At 35.2% G+C, this 18,580-nt stretch overlaps 1 protein-coding gene across 1 annotated transcript; it reads left to right on the top strand.

Moving 5' to 3' along the window:
- Positions 1 to 4,162: 4,162 nt before the first annotated feature.
- Positions 4,163 to 5,516, top strand: K441DRAFT_657421 (glycosyltransferase family 8 protein). Its single transcript, XM_067648174.1, has one exon. It carries the CDS (start codon positions 4,327 to 4,329, stop codon positions 5,425 to 5,427), a length of 1,101 nt encoding a protein of 366 aa, XP_067505604.1. The 5' UTR covers positions 4,163 to 4,326; the 3' UTR covers positions 5,428 to 5,516.
- The last annotated feature ends 13,064 nt before the right edge of the window (positions 5,517 to 18,580 follow it).

Here is an 18,580-nt window from a genome sequence, read left to right as displayed (position 1 = left end):
TGGTTTTATTTTTTAAGTACCGCCAATGTATAATTACAGCACCTGTTATACCAACCGCGTGCCTACGCGTTTGGTACGCTAGGTACGCGTTTACGCGTTTAGTATACTAACCACTCGCTTACGCGTTTGGTGCACTTATAAAGCACTAACTAATTAGGGGGAGGACGCATTAGTATATAGACTACGTAGTCTACTTTATATAATCGACAGTCACTATTATCTAAAAGAGCATACAATACTATACATATTTCGTGCCCCTAGATCTAACTCACTCGTACTATTAAGTTAGTACGAACAATTATACTTAGTATTTAGATCTTATTATAGTTAGATTTAGGATAAAATAGAGATATATAGCACTTATAACTATAATCTTCCTAATAGTATAATCCTATTTAGAGAAAATATCCTTTAGCAGAATATAGATAAAGGGATGTTTACTATAGTACTATATTAAAGTTAGGTCCTAGATATAAGCCAGATATATACTAGATATTACCTTAATATAGAAGAATAGTACCTATATTAGGCGGCTTACTAAGTCTAATTATACTATACCTTAGTATATTAGAGCTAGGGCGCTAAAAATGCGCCTTGTTATAGTATTTAGCTATAAAGTAGTATTAGGAGTACTAGAACCCTCACTCCTACTATTATCTAAGTTTAAAGAGCTTAGATTATCCTAGGAAATAAGTTCTTTAAGATATAACCTAAAAGTTACTCTAAAGTACTACGTATAGCTATTATACTAATATTTAGACCTTAAATAGGGCTATAAGAACCTTATTAATAATATATTAAGGTTAGATTATAGATATAATATAGTTTTATCTAAAATATAATTTATATCTTATACTTACACTATCCTTATAAAAAGATTTACATACCTATTTTAGAGAAAGTTCTTATTCTATATCCTAATTAGATCCTTATTATATAATTATATATTTAGGCTATTAGGCGGTATCTATTTCTATATTAAATTATAGATATAACCTAAATATATACTTACGCTGCTTATAATAGAGCTATCCATTAGGTGATAAAGTCGCCTTACCTATATATATTGTTTTGTATAGCTATACTTAGCATTAAGCTAGTTACTTACTTACCTTTTATAGTAGTCTAGGTAATATAGAGCCTATTACCTTATATGATAGGCTTTGTTAACAATATAAACCTAATTACATACGGGCCAATAGCCGTAGAGAATTGCAGAACACTAGAGAAAGCCTATAACACTTATATANAATNGGCAAAACGTNATANAGTNTAATTCTCACTAGAGAAATACCAGCTAATCTATTTTACAAGAAAACGCAACTAATCTGCAGATCTCTAGTATATAATTCGCATCTAAGGCTTTAGGGGTTAACCAGTTTAGGGCCTAAGGGTATTAGGAGTATAGGTAGACAACAAGCTTTAGTGGAGCGTATATACGGCGCAAGCGGCCCATAAAGGCCAAGCACAGTTTATCGCTTTATCTAGGATTGTTAATTCTATATGGGGTCCATGCTTTTAGAGGTCACGCCTATTATATACAGTAGTTATCCGGCTAACTATGATATATAAATCCAGTATTTAGGCCATTGGAGAAACTAAAAAGGGCCCCCCTAAATTACTCCTTAAACCACTTTAAAAGGTCTAAATAGCCTACCTTTGGAGTATTATAGGCGGGTATAAGCGAACGGCCATAGCACTGCTTAAGAAGGAATCTAATATTTCCCCCCTATAGTTATATATTAAAGCCACTGTAATATAAAGGACGTAAAATAAACGCAACTCTAATATTATAAAGTACATTAAGATACGCCTAAGTAAACTATAGAGGGACCCTAGGGTGCCCCATAGGAGAATAAACTAATAACCCTAAAGTAGGGAAGAGATATTAGAGAAACAGGTAAAGAAAGCAAAAGAAAAATAGTGCCGCTTTAGGGCCCAGGCCTATATAGAGGAGGAAGGGAGACGTATAAGAGGTTAGTAAAGATAATAGTAAGATAGAGAAAGGAGCTAAAGTAGAATACGTAAGAACGCTAGGAAATTATCTACTGTAATATAATACTGGTTAGACTAACGCTGGAGAGGCAAATGGGAGTTAAAGGTATAGAGGCTGACTTAGGCAAGACGAACCTAAGCTATAGTATAGTTAACGCTATAGGGGGTAAATACCTAAGGGCTCCAAGAAGGCCTAATAAAGGCAGAAAATATAATAGCAACACTTTTAAGAACAGGAATAATAGGACTAAAAGATTGGCTTTACTAGGTAGGTGTCCTAGTAGGTAGCCTGAGATGCGAATATAGCTAGCTAAGATAGACACCAAAATACGTAATACTGCTATGCCCCCTACGCACCAATTGAGAAATAATACTCTTAGCAGCTGGCATAGAGAACTATAATATACTGCTCTTAATATAAAAAGGCCTTAAGGCGGTTACCTAGTGGCTTATTAGTTAAAATATACTAAATCAGTTCCGGGTTATAAGGGAAATGGTAATAGAAGGTAAGGGGGCGAGTAGTAGGTGCCCCCTAGTAACTCTACAGTAGTAGAGTAATAGTTTATAATACTAGCGCGTCCGTAGGCTTATTACGGCAGCAGTGGTTCCTAAGGAGGTTAAATAGTAAGGTAGTAGAGCACTATAGGCGACTTATAGGCGCTAAGTAGGCGAGTCCTAAAAGGCGGGGAGATGGATCACGGGGTTTTCTCATTTTTCTTAAATAGAGTTTTCTCCCCATATGTAAATAAGGAGTAGTCCGTATAGGCCTAATAGGGATCCAAATCGGACGTTAAGCAATGAATTATTACTATTACCTTATACTATCGTTATTATTCTATAGAGGCTAAAAGGGATTTAGTAGGAACTAATATAGTCTAATTAAATTTAAATANTAATATAGATAGAATATTAATAAATACCTTTTCTACTCTAATTTGCCTCTACTTCTCTAGAATTTATACCTATATTAGATCCTTAATATAACCTTAATATAACCTTAATATAACCTTAATATAACCTTAATATAACCTAAATATAACCTAAATATAACCTACTATAACTTACTTTATCTATAAGCTATTCTTCTATTATAGAAACATAATAAATTATTAAAACCACCTTTAAAAACGTTAAAATTAAAAAANAATTAAATTATAGNGTCTTAATATAGCGTAGTAAAAGTTAGATTGTGTACCTAGTGAAGTTGGGCCGGAGCCAAAATATCTACACTAGCCGAGGTTTTAGGGCCTTGGCCAGTACTCCCGGAGCTTTCGGCAACACAGGCCGAGCTCCAGACTCCCCATTCGCCAACACCAGCCACTCGCCACCCCACCAAAAATCAGAAAAACTGCACCTTAATATCTCAACAATGGCTTAATAATAAATTCTGAAATTTTATAATTAGCCTTTTATATATATTTTAAACCTCTTATTATTTTTTAAAAAGTAATCTATTAAGTAGCTCTAGAGATATCACAATTTAGCTTAAAATTGGGGGCTAAAACCTGATATCTTAATAACGGCCAGGCCTATTACGCTAGAACTTTATTAAAAGTCTTAATATAGGTATAAAAGGCCAATTATAAAATTTTAGAATTTATTATTAAGCCATTGTCGAGATATTAAGGTGCAGTTTTTCTGATTTTTGGTGGGGTGGCGAGTGGCTGGTGTTGGCGAATGAGTGGTAGAACACGTTATGTATTTATAGCAATTTACAGGCAGGACAGGCAGGACAGAAATCTTTACGAGTAGCCGCAAATCGCCGCAAATTGCCAAAATTGCGACTTACGCAGGTTTTGCAGACCCCGATTTTCGCTTGCGACAGCGTGCCCAAATTTTTTTTTCCTGATGTAGGGAGTTATAATTTATAAATATATAGATACGATTACCTAAAGAATCTATTACATTAATAAAATATATAATAAATCTCGCGGTTAGAACGTCGGTTTATAGAAATACATAAAATTTATTTTTAAAACATTTAATTCTCACCAAAGCGACGCCCATAAGCTCTCAGACGCTCCGCAGAAGATTTTGTCAGGTAACAGGGGTGCGCAGGGGCCGAAATTAGTGCGCTGTTCTAACTGGTCCAGGAGAGGGTCAATGCGTTATCCCATGTCACGGAACAAATCTTCTGCGGAGCGGCTGATTCATGAGATAAGGCTATCGAGCCCCTTAGATTCTTCCTTATAGAGTGTTATATATATCATTTCCACCAGACCTGTCACCGGTCTGACAGATTAGACGTTAGGTAATTATAACAGAGACTAATAACGAGCACCTGCTTCATCCTGGTCGTTAGGAAGTCCTTCGACTGCGGGGAGAGAAGTCATGGCTATACAACTTTCAAATCCTTTCTCTTTAACGCCTTTACAGTACCTTCCTACCTTCCGGTTAAAGCATGTTATCGTCTTGTTCGCTACGCTTTTCATGCTTATCCTCCTCCTCCTCTACACACCACTCCCGAGCAAATGCGATGGCTACAACGACGGTGTTGTCTGCCATTTGGCCGACGGGGCGAAACACATGTTCCCTCAGGAAGATAAATGGCGGCCAACGGAACTCAACAAGGTTAAATCAAAGTTCGCCTTTGCGACCTTTCTCGCAAGTTCGGCGGACTCGGATGAAAATGATCCCTACTTCGTCGCCGCACGCATTCTCACCTACCAATTTCTCCACGCCGAAGAGACGCGATCAAGAAACCAGTCGATCCCCTTCATCGTCCTCGTTACCGACAAGGTTTCCGAAGCAAAACGCGAGCGGTTACGAAAAGATGGCGCAATCGTCGTACTCGGCGAGGCCATTAAGGCGGACTGGGTCAAAGCCGATGTCAGCACATGGGACGATGTGATGACAAAGTTGCGGCTATGGGAGTTGACGCAATTTGAACGCATCTGCATGCTCGATGGCGACACTGTCCTCGCCGCGCCTCTAGACCGCGTCTTCGACGACCCCGCCGTAACGCAGCAACAAACACTGAGCAAGCCCGAAGGCGTTAGGGCCGATGAAGGTGCCATACCCTCCAGCTACTCTTTCGCCGGCGTCCCCGAGATGAATCGCGAACATGGATTTCCGCCCACTAATGAACACCACGATTTTCCGAACAAAAACTACCTTAACAGCGGCTTCTTCGTCTTCCAACCGTCGCTCGAAATGCTCAGTTACTATCTCTCACTCCTCGAGCTTCCCGGTCGCTTCAAGCCCAATTTCCCTGAGCAAAACCTCCTCAACTACGCGCATCGCAGAGACGGAAACATGCCTTGGACGACGCTGGGAAATACATGGAACATCCACTATCCGCTCATGGCGGATTTGAAGGGCGGCGTCAAGAGTCTTCATGAGAAGTGGTGGAGTCCGGGGCACAAAGATCTGCAGCCGTGGATGGAAGCGTGGCGGTGGAGAATGGAGGGTTTCTTTGAGGCTATGGATTAGGCTACGTGGTGGCTCGTGAAGAAGTGGGCTTGATGAATGTGAAGGTGGCATTTTTCGGATTGGGCATGCATACTGAGGACATAGCCAAAAAAAAGTTGGTGGACCGTGCGCAGTGGCTTAGGCCACGTTCCCTTTTCGGCTTAGGGCCTGTTTGAAATATGTATGGATATTATATTAACTCGCAACAATAAGCATTCGACGACGCCGAATAGACGTATCGTCAGTGCGCAGCGTTCCGTTGAGCCGTATATGCCGAGGGATCCTCTTAATCCATCGTTGAATTCGCCTCTGTAAGAGCCCCTTCCAGCACCATATCCATATCTTCGCCATCGTTTTTGTCTCCAGAGGGCCCTTCTTATGACCTCGAGTAAATCTTCCGGAACATTGGATTTACTGTCCATACTGGTTATGCCAGATTCGTTGAAGCTTTTGCCTTCCGGGCGTCTGCCAATCCTCCCTTGCCCTCCAGCTCTTGCGCTGATCCATTGATGCCCTCTTCCTCTTCCTCTGCCTGTTGAGCTCGGATTCCGAACTTGATCCCATTATTTACCGAAGGTCGTAGAATTGCTGCAGTAGTGGCAGTAAAGTATAATTATGAAGAACATTTTTTATGTGAAGAGACGGACGACAGATCGATCAAGGAAACTATCCCTTGACACGTCAACTTGGGCACCCGTGTTATCGATAAGAATTTACCAATCAGATCAATAGAATTTAATGCGTGCTTAGGAATATAAAGCTTTTACATAGCAAATTAATATATAGGCTTATTCTTTGGAGTTAAGTCGTTCGATATAAGGTCTCTAGTATTCGTCCTTCCTACAGAACAGTATTTTACAGATATTGCAGCCAAAATAAGTCCTTAAAGGACGCTGCCGCCTCTACCACTCCTTACCACCCCGAGGTTTCCTTATAGTATTTTGCGATAGCTCCGACAGAGCCTTCCTATTGCCTATATACTCTATCTAAGTATATTTACTAGCCTCTGTATAAGCTAAATAGTAGATATATTAAGTAAATAGCTTAACTAGCTCGTGCTGCGCCGTAGAAACCTATATTATATCGTTTATAGAACGTTAAGGAGCGTATTTTTAAGTATAAGCTTTCTGCTTATAAATCGAGCATTTAAATAAGGCGTTATAGAGGTCAATTTGGAACTATTTTTTATAGCTATCTTAACAGCCTTTATAGTAGTTAGTAGGTTAGTAAAGAGGATAGTAAAAAGCAATTTCTAATAACTATATTAAATAGGAAGTGCTATAGAGGCATTTAGGTCTATTTACAGATCCTTTACATTATAAAATATAAGTGTAATTAGTTTGTAATATCCACGCCGTATATATAGTAATTATACTAGAATATAAAGGTTGGAATAGATAATATCTTCTTAATATTATTAAAGACCTTTTAAGTCTGTTTAGCGCTGCTAGTGGTAAGAGGAGGACGTTTTTATATAGTAATCTTTATATAGTAACCTGGCGATATATAATGTTATTAGATTTTAAGCCTTATAGTTAAAGTAATTAACTTACCGTTATTAATAGTATTTATAAAAAGTACTATATTGACGTCTTTTTAAGCAAACTGTTATGGGACACTCCTGTAATACCTTATATATATCTACCTATTTCTACCAACTTAGTATTTAAAGACTAACTGTAAGATGGCAATCTAATGGCAACCTATAGCATTCTGCTATATTCTGCTAAGTTTACTAAATTCTACTAGGTTCTATTAGGATATTATAGGATACCCCTATAATACCTTATATACGTCCACCTGTTTCCACTAACTTAATAACTAAAGACTAACCACGAGATGGCAATCTAATAGCAATCTGCCGTATTGTTACGGCTTGAATAAATGCCTCTAAACCAAAGCTTAAACGAATGCTGTATTACGAAGATACTAAGCTAAAGAGAAGGAAAAGGGGTCGCTAGGACCGATGTAAACAAATATATAGGGTGAGCCGCTAAGGCGCTAGCTTTGGGCGGGCTAATCGCAGGTCGGTAGAATATGGCAGAATTTGGCAGGTAATATGCGATAGCGCCGTTACATTACCCCCCTCTTTAAAGAAAGCCTGCCCTTAGGCTTAGTTAGAAATAGGGTAGTACTAGGCTTATAAACGTAGGATTATAAAATATAAGATAAGAAGATAAAGGGGATAAGAGTACGTCCAGACTAAGTACAAAGGGCGATTGTAGGCTAAGTGGAAGCACTAGGCTAGAAAGAGTAGCCGCTAAAAGTCTTAGCACGGATCTGACTAATTAGATAACTTTAACCGGCGGTCAAAGTTCCTAGATATCTAATATTTTACGGTACTGGCAGAAAACGGCAGAATATAGCAGAATTTGGCAGATAGCTATATTAGGGCTTTGGGGCGTTTTTGTCCCTATATTCTTCCGGTAACTTATTATCTTTATTATACTAGTATTTTATCTATTTATCTAGGTACTTTAGGGGCCTAGGCGTATTAGGGTATTAGTTATAGAATTTTTTAAGCTTCTAAGGGTAGCCTATAAAGTTCTATATAGGGTACTAGGTTGGGTTAGGATCGTAGCCCTTCTATTAGATACGGTATTTTAGCATTCCCCATACTATCTTATAGGCCAGTATTTCGTTAACCTCCTATTCGCTATCACCGTTTACTTAAACTGGTAGGGGAGGCTTATTCTTTTATCTAGGTAATAGGTTGTTTGCAGCTTTCCGTAACTTATCTAGTAAGAAAATAGGGTGAACCCTAATTAAATCTAGGAGCTTTATCTTATATAAGTTGCCTATCTTTTTAAGAACCTTATACGGTCCTGCTATCTAGTAGTCTAGCTTACGGCTAGGTTGTTTGGTTTTCTAATTTCTTATTATAACCTAGACTATATCGCTAGGGGTAAAATCGGGCTCTTAACGGTGTTTGTTCGCTTACTGTTCTATTAACCTCTAAGCTTTTTTTAGGTTCTTATAGGCTACTATCTAGGCCTCCTCCAATTATTTAGCGTACTGTTAGGCCTTGGCATAGAATAGCTTTTTTTATATAGTCTGGGGTTCTTTTAGCCTTTTTTAGTTAAAGCTTATGCGGGGTAAGTATTCTATTTTTAGCTAAATTGGGGTAAACCCTATGGAGTTATGGGGTAAGGTTGCTTGCGCGTAGTCTATTAAGGGTAGTAGTTTAGACCAGTTATTTTGGAAATAGTTAACGAAGGGCCTAAGCCTTTAGTTTAGGTACTAATTTATAATCTCTATCTAACCATCTATCTGGGGGTAATAAGCCGTAGAAAGCTTTAGCTTAATGCCTAGGATCTAGGTAAACTTATTCTAGAAGGCCGATATAAACTATGGCTTATAATTAGATATAATAGTATCTAGTAGTCTGTAGATTTAGTAGACGTAATAGATATATAGCCGGGCTGCCTTTTTAGTATTAATGTTTTTATAATAGGGAATTAAAAACAGGCGTTTACTAAAGCGGTTAACTATAACTATAACTATATCGTATTTATTATGGTCCCTAGGTAGTTTATAAAAGTCTATAGAGATATACTACTAAGGGCGCTCTAGTATTGGGAGTGGCTTAAGTAGTCCTAGGGTCTTATCCTATAGGATTATAGCTCTCTAGCAGTCTTTATAGTTCCATATATATTAATTAATATCCGCAACTATTCTTAGCTAGTAGTAGCGGCAGTTAATAATTTTACAGGTTTTATTCTTACTAGGGTATACTATAGAGACTTAGCAATAAGCTTCGCGGATTAGTTTAGTTTATAGATTATTGACGTTAGGGACTATAAGCCGCTCCTAGTATAGGAGTAATCCTTCCTCCGTTTTAAAATTGGGGTCTCCTTTTACGGCTTATTTATAAAGGGCCCTTAAGGCATTAGCTATACAGTTTGCAGTTAAAAGGTAGTTAATTAGCCCTATTAGCTTATCTAAGGACTCCTCTATTAGTGCTAGCTCATTTTATTAGAAGTCTAGCTCCTTAAGGATCTATAGGTTGAGCTATTCTAGATAGAGGAGGGCGCGTGTCTAATATTGGGTCTTTAGCTTATCCTAGGGTCCTATATCTTATTTTCTTTAGGTTAGGGTATTAGCCTTAGAGTTTTACTTGCTAGAACGATATATAATCGTAAAGAAGAATTAGGAGAGTATTTTGGCCTACTAGGCCTGTTGTTTAGTAAGCTACTTTATAGTTATAAAGTACTTTAGGGCTTTGTGATCTATATATATCTTAATCCGGGAATTTATACCTTTAAGCTCTACACGCCATTAGGAGAGTAATTAAATAATAGCTAGCATTTCTTTATTATGTACTTTATAGTTATACTTAGCCAGGTCTATTATCTTTAAGAAAAAGGCTATAGGGTACTATTCGCCGTTTAGATATAACTGTAATAGGATTCCTGCTATGACCCTATTAGAGGCGTCCGTTTCTAGCATCAATTTAAGGTCCGGGTTATAGTAATAAAGGATTAGGGAAAAAATGAGCCGATCCTTTATCTCTTTAAAGGCTTCTATATAGCTATTATTAAAGATAAAAGGCGTGTCCTTCCTAGTTAGTTATATGAGAGGTTTTACTATAATTCCGTAGTTATAGATAAACCGGCGGTAGAAGTTATAGAAGCTAAGGAAGGACTAGATTCCTTTTACTGTATAAGGGGGCTTTTAGTTACGGATTGCCTTTACCTTCTTAGGGTTAACCTTAATTCCTTCTATAGTTACGATAAACCTAAGGTATTTTGTACGTTTTACCCTAAACTTGCATTTCTTAATATTAACTTATAAGCCCGCGTTTTGTAGTCTCTCTAGGACCTTTTTAATATAAACTTAATGCTTAAGTTTGTTATCTAAGTATATAAGAATGTCATCTAGGTATACTGTATAGAATTTATTAAGGTAATTAAAAAGAATATTATTTATATACCTTTAGTACGTAGCTGGTCCGTTTATTAGTTTAAAAGGAAGAACTTTATATTTATAGGAACTATAATGGGTACGGAACGTTGTTAAATCTTTAGATATAGGGTTTATCCTAATTTGGTGAAAAGCTTAGCAGATATTAAGTTTAGTAAAGATCTTTACCTAGCTTAGACGTGTAAGGGTCTTGTTAATTAAAGAAATAGAATACTAGTCCTTTTAAGTAATAGCGTTTAGCTTTTAATAGTTAATATAAAAATAAAGGCCTCTATTAGGCTTTTTTATAAATAGAATAGGGGAAGTAAAAGGGGCTTAACTTAGCTTAATAAACCATTTATCTAGATTGTTAATTAAGTACTACTTTATTACTTTTAGCTTATCTATTAATTAATAGTAGAGGGGGCTATAGCCTAGCGAGTTATTGGCTTCTAATTAAATCTTATAATTGTATGTCTGGTAGGGGGATAACTTATCTAAGACCGCCTTTAAGAATGTATCCTTATAGTTTATATAAATAGTAGGAAAGAGGCATTTAACTAGTTCCTTATTAGTTTCCTTAGCTGGCCTTTTCTCTCTATTATTAATAATTTGGTTAATCTTATATAGGCTTATTATAAAGACCTTATTATTCTTTTAGTATATATTAAAGTGGAACGCTATAGCGCTAATTATAGTAATGTTTATGGTAGGGGGGTTGCCTAATAATAGGGGTGTATATAACTTTAAGGACTTCTAGGGTACTGGCGTTATTATTACCCCTTTTAGCTCCTATTGCATTTTTTTAAAGGTTATCCCTTATATCCTATTAATACGTTCTTTTCTATACTGGTTAAATCCGTGCGATTTAGACGTTATCTACGTTACTATCTATCCCGCTTCTGTATGTAGAGTCCTCTTTAAATATAGTGCTTTAGAAGAGTATCTTTATTAGTACGGAGTTCTTTTTAGCTTTATGGTGGGCGTCTTCTTAGGTAAAGGCTAGGTTACGGGCCTAGATATCCTATTGGTAAGTAGGGTTAGCCCTTACAGCTAGTGTCTTGTAGTTGGTTTAGATCTCCCTAATAAAGGAGGGCAACCTTAGTCTATCCTCCGGCTAGATAAACCATCTTTATTATATGTTTAACTAGATATTAAAATAGGATATCTATTTTCGTCTAAGGATTATATCGTAAGACCCTAGGTCTAGGATGCAAAAGGGGATACTATATTAGCGTTGTCCGTTAAGAGTAATATATAACTTTAAGATGTGGGTAATAGGCCGACCGGCTTAGCCGTTATAGCCTTTTACCTGGATAGGCTTCTCTAGTTAGATAGCTTCTATATTTAGAAACTTGGCAATATTATTTATATAGGTAGTATTTATAAAGGCGAAGCTATTTGCTCTAGTATTAATAAGGGTGGTTATATTAACTCTATATCTATTTTAAGATACTATATATAGAAACGTGAAATGCTTTTTACCTATTAACTAACTAAGATTGATCTCTTTAAGATCAATAGGGTACCCTAGGGGGGAGTCTTTCCCTAGGGTTCCTCTTTTTCTAACTTATCTAACGTTTCTCCTTCCTCTATCTCCTTAATATCGCCTATATCTTTTAGCTCCGGGCAGGATAAGGTAAAGTAACCCTATTTATTATAGTTAAAGCACATAGCTAAGGTAGGGTTAATTAGAGTATTGCGGCGAATACTAGTTAATAGCGTAGTATATAACTAGTCGGGCGAGGCTCGCCGGTATATAGTTGTAACCGCCTTTAGTAAAAGAGTAGTTGTAACTTATCTTCCTACTTTAGCTTCTATAGGTATAGCTAGCGAGTTCTAATTGTTATAGAGTCGCTTCTATTAATTAGGGCGGGTGTTAATCCGCTTTAGTTCTAAGTCTAATAATAGGCAATAAGCTGCGAGTTTTTTTATAGGTTAGTAGGTTATTTAAGGTTATAGTGATCTTTTCTTATAGCTGGATTGTTAGCTTATTATATAGGTCTAATTAGTAGTTCTTAAGGGGGACCTAGCCTTCTTCTGTAAGGTATAGGAATTAAGTCTAGAATTTGGTAAAGGGTTAGTTTAGTTTTATTATTAGGCGATTATAGTTATAACGGGCATCCTGTACTTTGTTTAGGTTAACATAAATAGCCGCTAGGTACTATATTATCTTATTAACGGATATAAATTAGATAGGGGAGTTATCCTTAAACTTAGCTTAAAGATGCCGTTGGGCGTCCCTAGTGGTTTAACTAAAAAGGTAGAGTATTTTAGCTTCTTTAGAAAGGAAATAGTTATAGTTAACGCGGAGCTTTCCTTATACTTAAATCCTCTAATTTTTAAAGGTAGGGTCTATCCTGTTAGATAGTAGTAGGGGGTTAGGGAGCTTAATAAACTTTAATTACTTTATTATTATATCCGTACTCCTTAGTGTATTGTATTTAGTAGAGTAAATAGGTTAGCTAGAGCTTTAAAAAGGAAAAGCTAGGCTATTTTATAGGGCCGTAAGGCTTTCTAGGATCTCTTATAGGGTCTCTTATATATTTCTCGCTTTAAGACGATTAGCTTCCTAGCTGGCTGCGAGGGCATGAATCTGCTCGCGTACGTCTACGATATTATTATTATCTTTAATTTCTGATTCTAATTGGATCTTAGGTTCCTTTTGGGTAGAGGTAGCTCTCTTAGATGGGCTTACTTTAGGTGCCATCGTTGGCTTCCTAAGGTTTGTTGGTATTATACGCTTTAGTTTTAATTCTGGGGGTATAGGTCTAGTCCTATCTGGCTTATAAGGTGGGATATTATCTAGGCCTTCCTAGGCAATGTAGAGTTGTTTTGGTATCTAAGTATAGCGCGTTAATACGTCGTTGCAGACGAAGTTTCTTTGGGGTGGGATATTATTAAGGCCTTTTTAGGCAAGGTAGGGAGAGCTTAGTATAATGTTACGGCTTAAATAAATGCCTCTAAACCGAAGCTTAAACGAATGCTATATTACGAAGATACTAAGCTAAAGAGAAGGAAAAGGGGTTATTAGGACCGATGTAAACAAATATATAGGGTGAGCCGCCAAGGCGCTAGCTTTGGGCGGGCCAATCGCAGGTCGGCAGAATATGGCAGAATTTGGTAGGTAACATGCGATAGCGCCGTTACACGTATTCTACTATATTCCACTAAGTTCTACTAAATCCTGCCAAGTTTTGCCAGGATTACTCCCTAAATCCTATTCTACTCTATATACGTATTAACTAAGCAACTAAGCCAATAATATATACTCTTTCTTCCCGTTTTCTTACCTTCTTTCCTTACGTAACGTTTTAACTTTATTATATAGTTTATATACATAGCTTAGTAATATCTACTTTACTATATATTATCGCCGCTTAATAGGGTTAATACGTTAAATCTAGTCCTTATTATAGCAGACGCTATTTAATACTGCTAAAAGCTTTACCCCCTATAGTGGCTATAAGGTTTTACCTTTTAACTACTATATATAAAGCTTAGTAATAGCGGAGACGTAACTATTTATAACTAAGTATTAGACTATCTCGTTAAATAGGGCGTCTAGGGCCTTCTCGTCCTATATCTCCCTTTCCTTCTTTATAGCTTCCTTTCCTATACCTACGGCTGCCTCTCTATAGCCGCCTTTATAGCTACTTTCCCCCCTAGCTATAATGGAACCTTATAGCAAGTACTATAATAGGCTTGTTATTAGGCTAGGTATATAGGTAATATAAATTAAAGTTAATAACGTAATAATAACTGGCGGAGTAGTTGTATAAGGCAGTATTGCTAGGGTATATAGTAGGGAGCAGGCAAGCCGAGCATGAGTTATATAGGGAGTCGATGGAAGAGGACAATATAGTAATAAAGGTAGGCAATAGCCTAGGTATAGAGAGACGAACTAATAAGGAGGGAAGGGCTGCAAGCCTAAGGTGCTTATAAGGAGGTGCTAAGGGCTAGCCGAAGGCTAGCCTTGGTGACCCCTAAGAGCCCCTAGGCGATGCAGCTAAGTAAGGGCCAAAATAACCCTTACAAGTTGCCTAATAGATTAACTTTAATTATATTCTAAGAATTACTATAAGGAAGGAACTATCTAGGTAGGGACTGTGGTCTTTTAAATATATAACCATACTTCTATAAAATCCTTCTTATACGTAATATACGTATTATACGTATTATACGTATATTCCCTTTATATACTGCGTACACTACGTATAATATTATATAACTTTAGTTACTATTCCTTATTATATAGCTCTATCGGCTTTATCCTAAACCGTGCCTAAATTAACTAACTAGCTTCCTCTAACTCTTCTCTAAGTAGTTATAATATTATACTTAAAGCGTTTATAATACTATCTCCCTCCTCTTTATCTTCGTCCTTAAAGATTTTAAATATCTCTAAGTTGTTTACTAAAGGTATAATATTTGTCTAATTAATTTAGTTAATATTATTACTTATTATACCTAAGGCTCCTTCTTTGTAAGCGCAACGTCGTGCTCATACTGTTGCTGCAATATTATCTCTTAGTGAGATTATACTATCTCTATATTCCTACTGTTTGAAAAAAGGGTTAGTTTATATTATATTAGCAAACCTATCTTCGTAATAACTGTCCTCTTATTTAAAGTGCACTAAAGTAAATATTTATTCGTCCTATAATATTTGCTCTATCTCTAATACTAAATATATATAACTTATTACTCTTAACAGTTGTCTAGTTCCTTAATTAATTTATCTTAGGGTTTTATATTTAATCTACTACTACGCGGCTAGATAGTAAACTATCTTAAGCCCTTGCTAATTTAAAACGTTTTTATAATATAAAACAGAAGGCCCTTAAAGCCTATATTACAGCGTCTACTTAATTACTTCGTCTTAAAAAGGTTTATAAGAAGGTTTATTTTAAAAAGTAGGAACTTATAAAATAAGGTCTATAGAAACTTAAAAGGATAAGTCCTTTTCTAACTAAGAAGGAAACAGATCTAAGTAGTTTAGTAATTGCTCTTCTTAAGTCCCCCTTAGGTGACTTATTCTTTAGCGATTCTTCTTTATTAATGCTGCCTAACCTAATCTCTTTTAATACTCCTATACCTTTTTTATAGCGTTCTTTAAATTCTTTAGTAGCTCCTAGGTAGTCTTATTATAGCCTATCTACTTAACCTTATACTACGTTTTATTGTCGATATCCTTATAACTAACAATCTTTAAAACTTACTATTTGTCTTCCTCTTATCCTCTATACATATCTGCCTTGTAAACTAGTGGTTTAATATTCCTATATACTAGCTCTAGTATTATAATATGCTATATAGGGTAGATTCTTATTTTAGCTAGTAAGTCTAGCTTAAACGTAACTAGTAAAATCCTTTATATAATTTTAAAAGGTCCTAGTCTAACGTAATCCAACTTCTTACTTAATTATTAACTCTTAAAATTTTTGTGTAGTAGCTATACTTTATCTCCCTCCTTAAGATCTAGTCCCTTAGATCTCTTAGTATTATAGTACTTTTTTATTCTCTCTTATACCGTTTTTGCTAATTCTATAAGGTCTATATAAAGATTTATTAACGTCTTTATCCTTTCTTTAGCTATATTACTTGTTTTCTTTACTTACTATAATAACAATAATATTCTTAGCTTATATCCGTAATTTGCCTTAAATAGTAATATACTTATTCCTTTTTGTGGTATTATATTATATATAAACTATATAATTAGTAACAATAATACCTAATTATTCTATGCGTAATTAATATAATGCCTTAGATACTATTCTAGTGTCTAATTTAATCTTTTCGTTTAACTATCTATCTACAAATAATATATGGTGGAAGTTACTACTCTAACTCCTTATTCCGCTAAGAATACCTCCTAAAATACTACTATAAATCTTAGATCCCTATCTAATATAATTTTGCTTAGTACTCTATATCTTATAAACACTTCTTTAATATAGATTTTAGCGACATCTTCTGCTAAAATTTCCTCTATATAAGCTATAAAGTATCCCCACTTTATAAGCTTGTCTATTATTACTAAAATCGCGTTATAATCTTATCCAGTAATAGGGTCTTTTAACTTTAGTAACGTAATAATAAAGTCCTATAATATAACCTCCTATAGTCTCCTTGGTATTTTAATAGGTTATAGCCCTCTATATAGCTTATACCTTATTAGTTTATTTCTCTAGTAATCTAAATATTCCTTTATAACTTTTCTTATTAAGCCCTAGATTCTATTAATAATATACTCCTTTTAGAGTCTTAACACTAAGCCTATAGCTCTGTTATGCGATTAAGTTATTCCCTTATAGAAATCTTCTACGAAATATTCTGCTATGCTCCTTAGGATATACTTTGCCTCTCTATACTTATATAATATTTCCTCTCCTAAATATTCCAATTATTCCTCTAATTATACTTTAAAGATTCTTTATACCTAAAAGCTTTCTAGTAACTTATAAACTCTTTTTAGTTCTTTTTAAGTTGCTATAATCTTTAGATAATTATACCTAATTAATCTATCTAAATCTTTTTGTAGTAAAGCCCCTAATGGCTTCTTATTATTTTATAGTTTAGCTTTTTAACTTAGAGTATCTGCTCTTATATTATCTATACCCTTAATATACTAAATCTCGAAATAGTATTCTATAAGTATCTCTGCCCATCTAACCTATCTTTAGTTAAGTTTCTTTATTATTAGGAATCTTATTAAGTTCTTATAATCCGTTTTAACTATAAATAGTTTCTTTATACCTTATAAGAATGCTCTTTATTTCTTTAGTACTATAACTATACCTAGTAACTCCTTATTATAGATGTTATAGTTTAACTTTAGTAGTATTATCTTCCGACTATAATATGCCACTAGGTGCTATTTATCTTAATATTTTTATATAAAGTATGCCCCTAGTATATAGTCTAATATATCTATTTTTATAACCGTCTCTAGTCCTAGTTAATAGATTTTAAAAACTGGCTCCTAGGTAAATAGCTCCTTAACTTTCTTAAATAATTCTCTCTATTCCTTTCCCTATACCTATAGTTTTTCTTTTTTTGTTAATTGCGTAAATAGTTTAATATTCTTTAACTACTGCGCTATAAACCTTCTGTAGTAATTGCAAAACCCTAAAAACAATTATAGCTGCGTAACGTTCTCTAGTTCCTACCAATTTACTATAGCCTTAATCTTCTTTAGATCTATATTAAGTTAGCCTAGTTTAATAATAAATTTAATAAAATTGGTCTTCTTAGTAAAGAACTCGTATTTCTTAATTGCTACTAGCATCTATTCCTCTTATAGTCTCTTTAAAACCCATTTAACGTATTCCCCGTACTCTTCCTTAGTTATTAAGTAAATAATAATAATATTAAAATATACCATAACAAATTTATCTAAGTATTTTCCTAATATATTATTAATACGCTTTTAAAACGTCGCTAGTGCGTTTATAAGCCCGAATTATATAACTAATAGTTTATATAGTCCTTCCTTTAACCTAAAGACTGCCTTTTATTTATTGCCTTCCTTAATCCTAATCTAATAGTACGCCTATCTTAGATCTATCTTTGTAAAGATTTATATATTACCTATCCTATCTTAAATTTTGCTAATTAAAGGTAAAGGATACCTATCCTTCCTAGTAATGCTGTTTAACTATTTATAGTTAATATATAGCCTTAGTTTACCATTTTTCTTTAGTATAAACAGTACTGGATAACCCGCTAATAACTATAATAGTCTAATATATCCCTTTTATAAGTTTTCCTAGATAAACTCTTTTAATACTCTACCTTCTTTAGTAAGCTTATAGATTAAAAAGAACCTTAGACTTATTCCCGGTTCTAATTCCATCTTATAGTCCTATACTGCGTACTTTAATAGCTTTTTACTTTCTAGCGACTATAACTTCTTGCCGTACTTATAGTATCTCTTTAGTATTATTACGGAACGCCGCCGCAGGAGCCTCTATAGGAGACTCCCTAGCGGAACCCCGTGCCCTCGCGTACGCTTCGCGTATAGCTTATGTCAGCCACGCGTAGTATATTACCTTTCTACGCCCTTAATCCTTACGATCGATCGCGTAACGTCTTGTAGACTCCTCAAATATATATATTTAGCAGCTACTATTCCGCACCCCATAACATTACGTTGCGCCTTTTTTTTACTACTAATACCTAGCCTATAACTAATTCTACGTCTCTATAATACTGCAGGCGCTGCTAAAAGCAGCGTGTCTATAAGCAACCCTCGCACTATAATAGT

Source organism: Cenococcum geophilum, assembly GCF_001692895.1.
Source record: "Cenococcum geophilum 1.58 unplaced genomic scaffold K441scaffold_14, whole genome shotgun sequence".
Classification (NCBI taxonomy): Eukaryota; Fungi; Ascomycota; class Dothideomycetes; order Gloniales; family Gloniaceae; genus Cenococcum; species Cenococcum geophilum.
Note: the sequence above shows the minus strand (reverse complement) of the source record. Positions and strands in the feature narration are given on the sequence as shown.

What these genes read in the sequence shown, in the direction of transcription:
- K441DRAFT_657421 (XM_067648174.1), top strand. Translation starts at nt 4,327, where the DNA reads ATGGCTATACAACTTTCAAATCCTTTCTCTTTAACGCCTTTACAGTAC.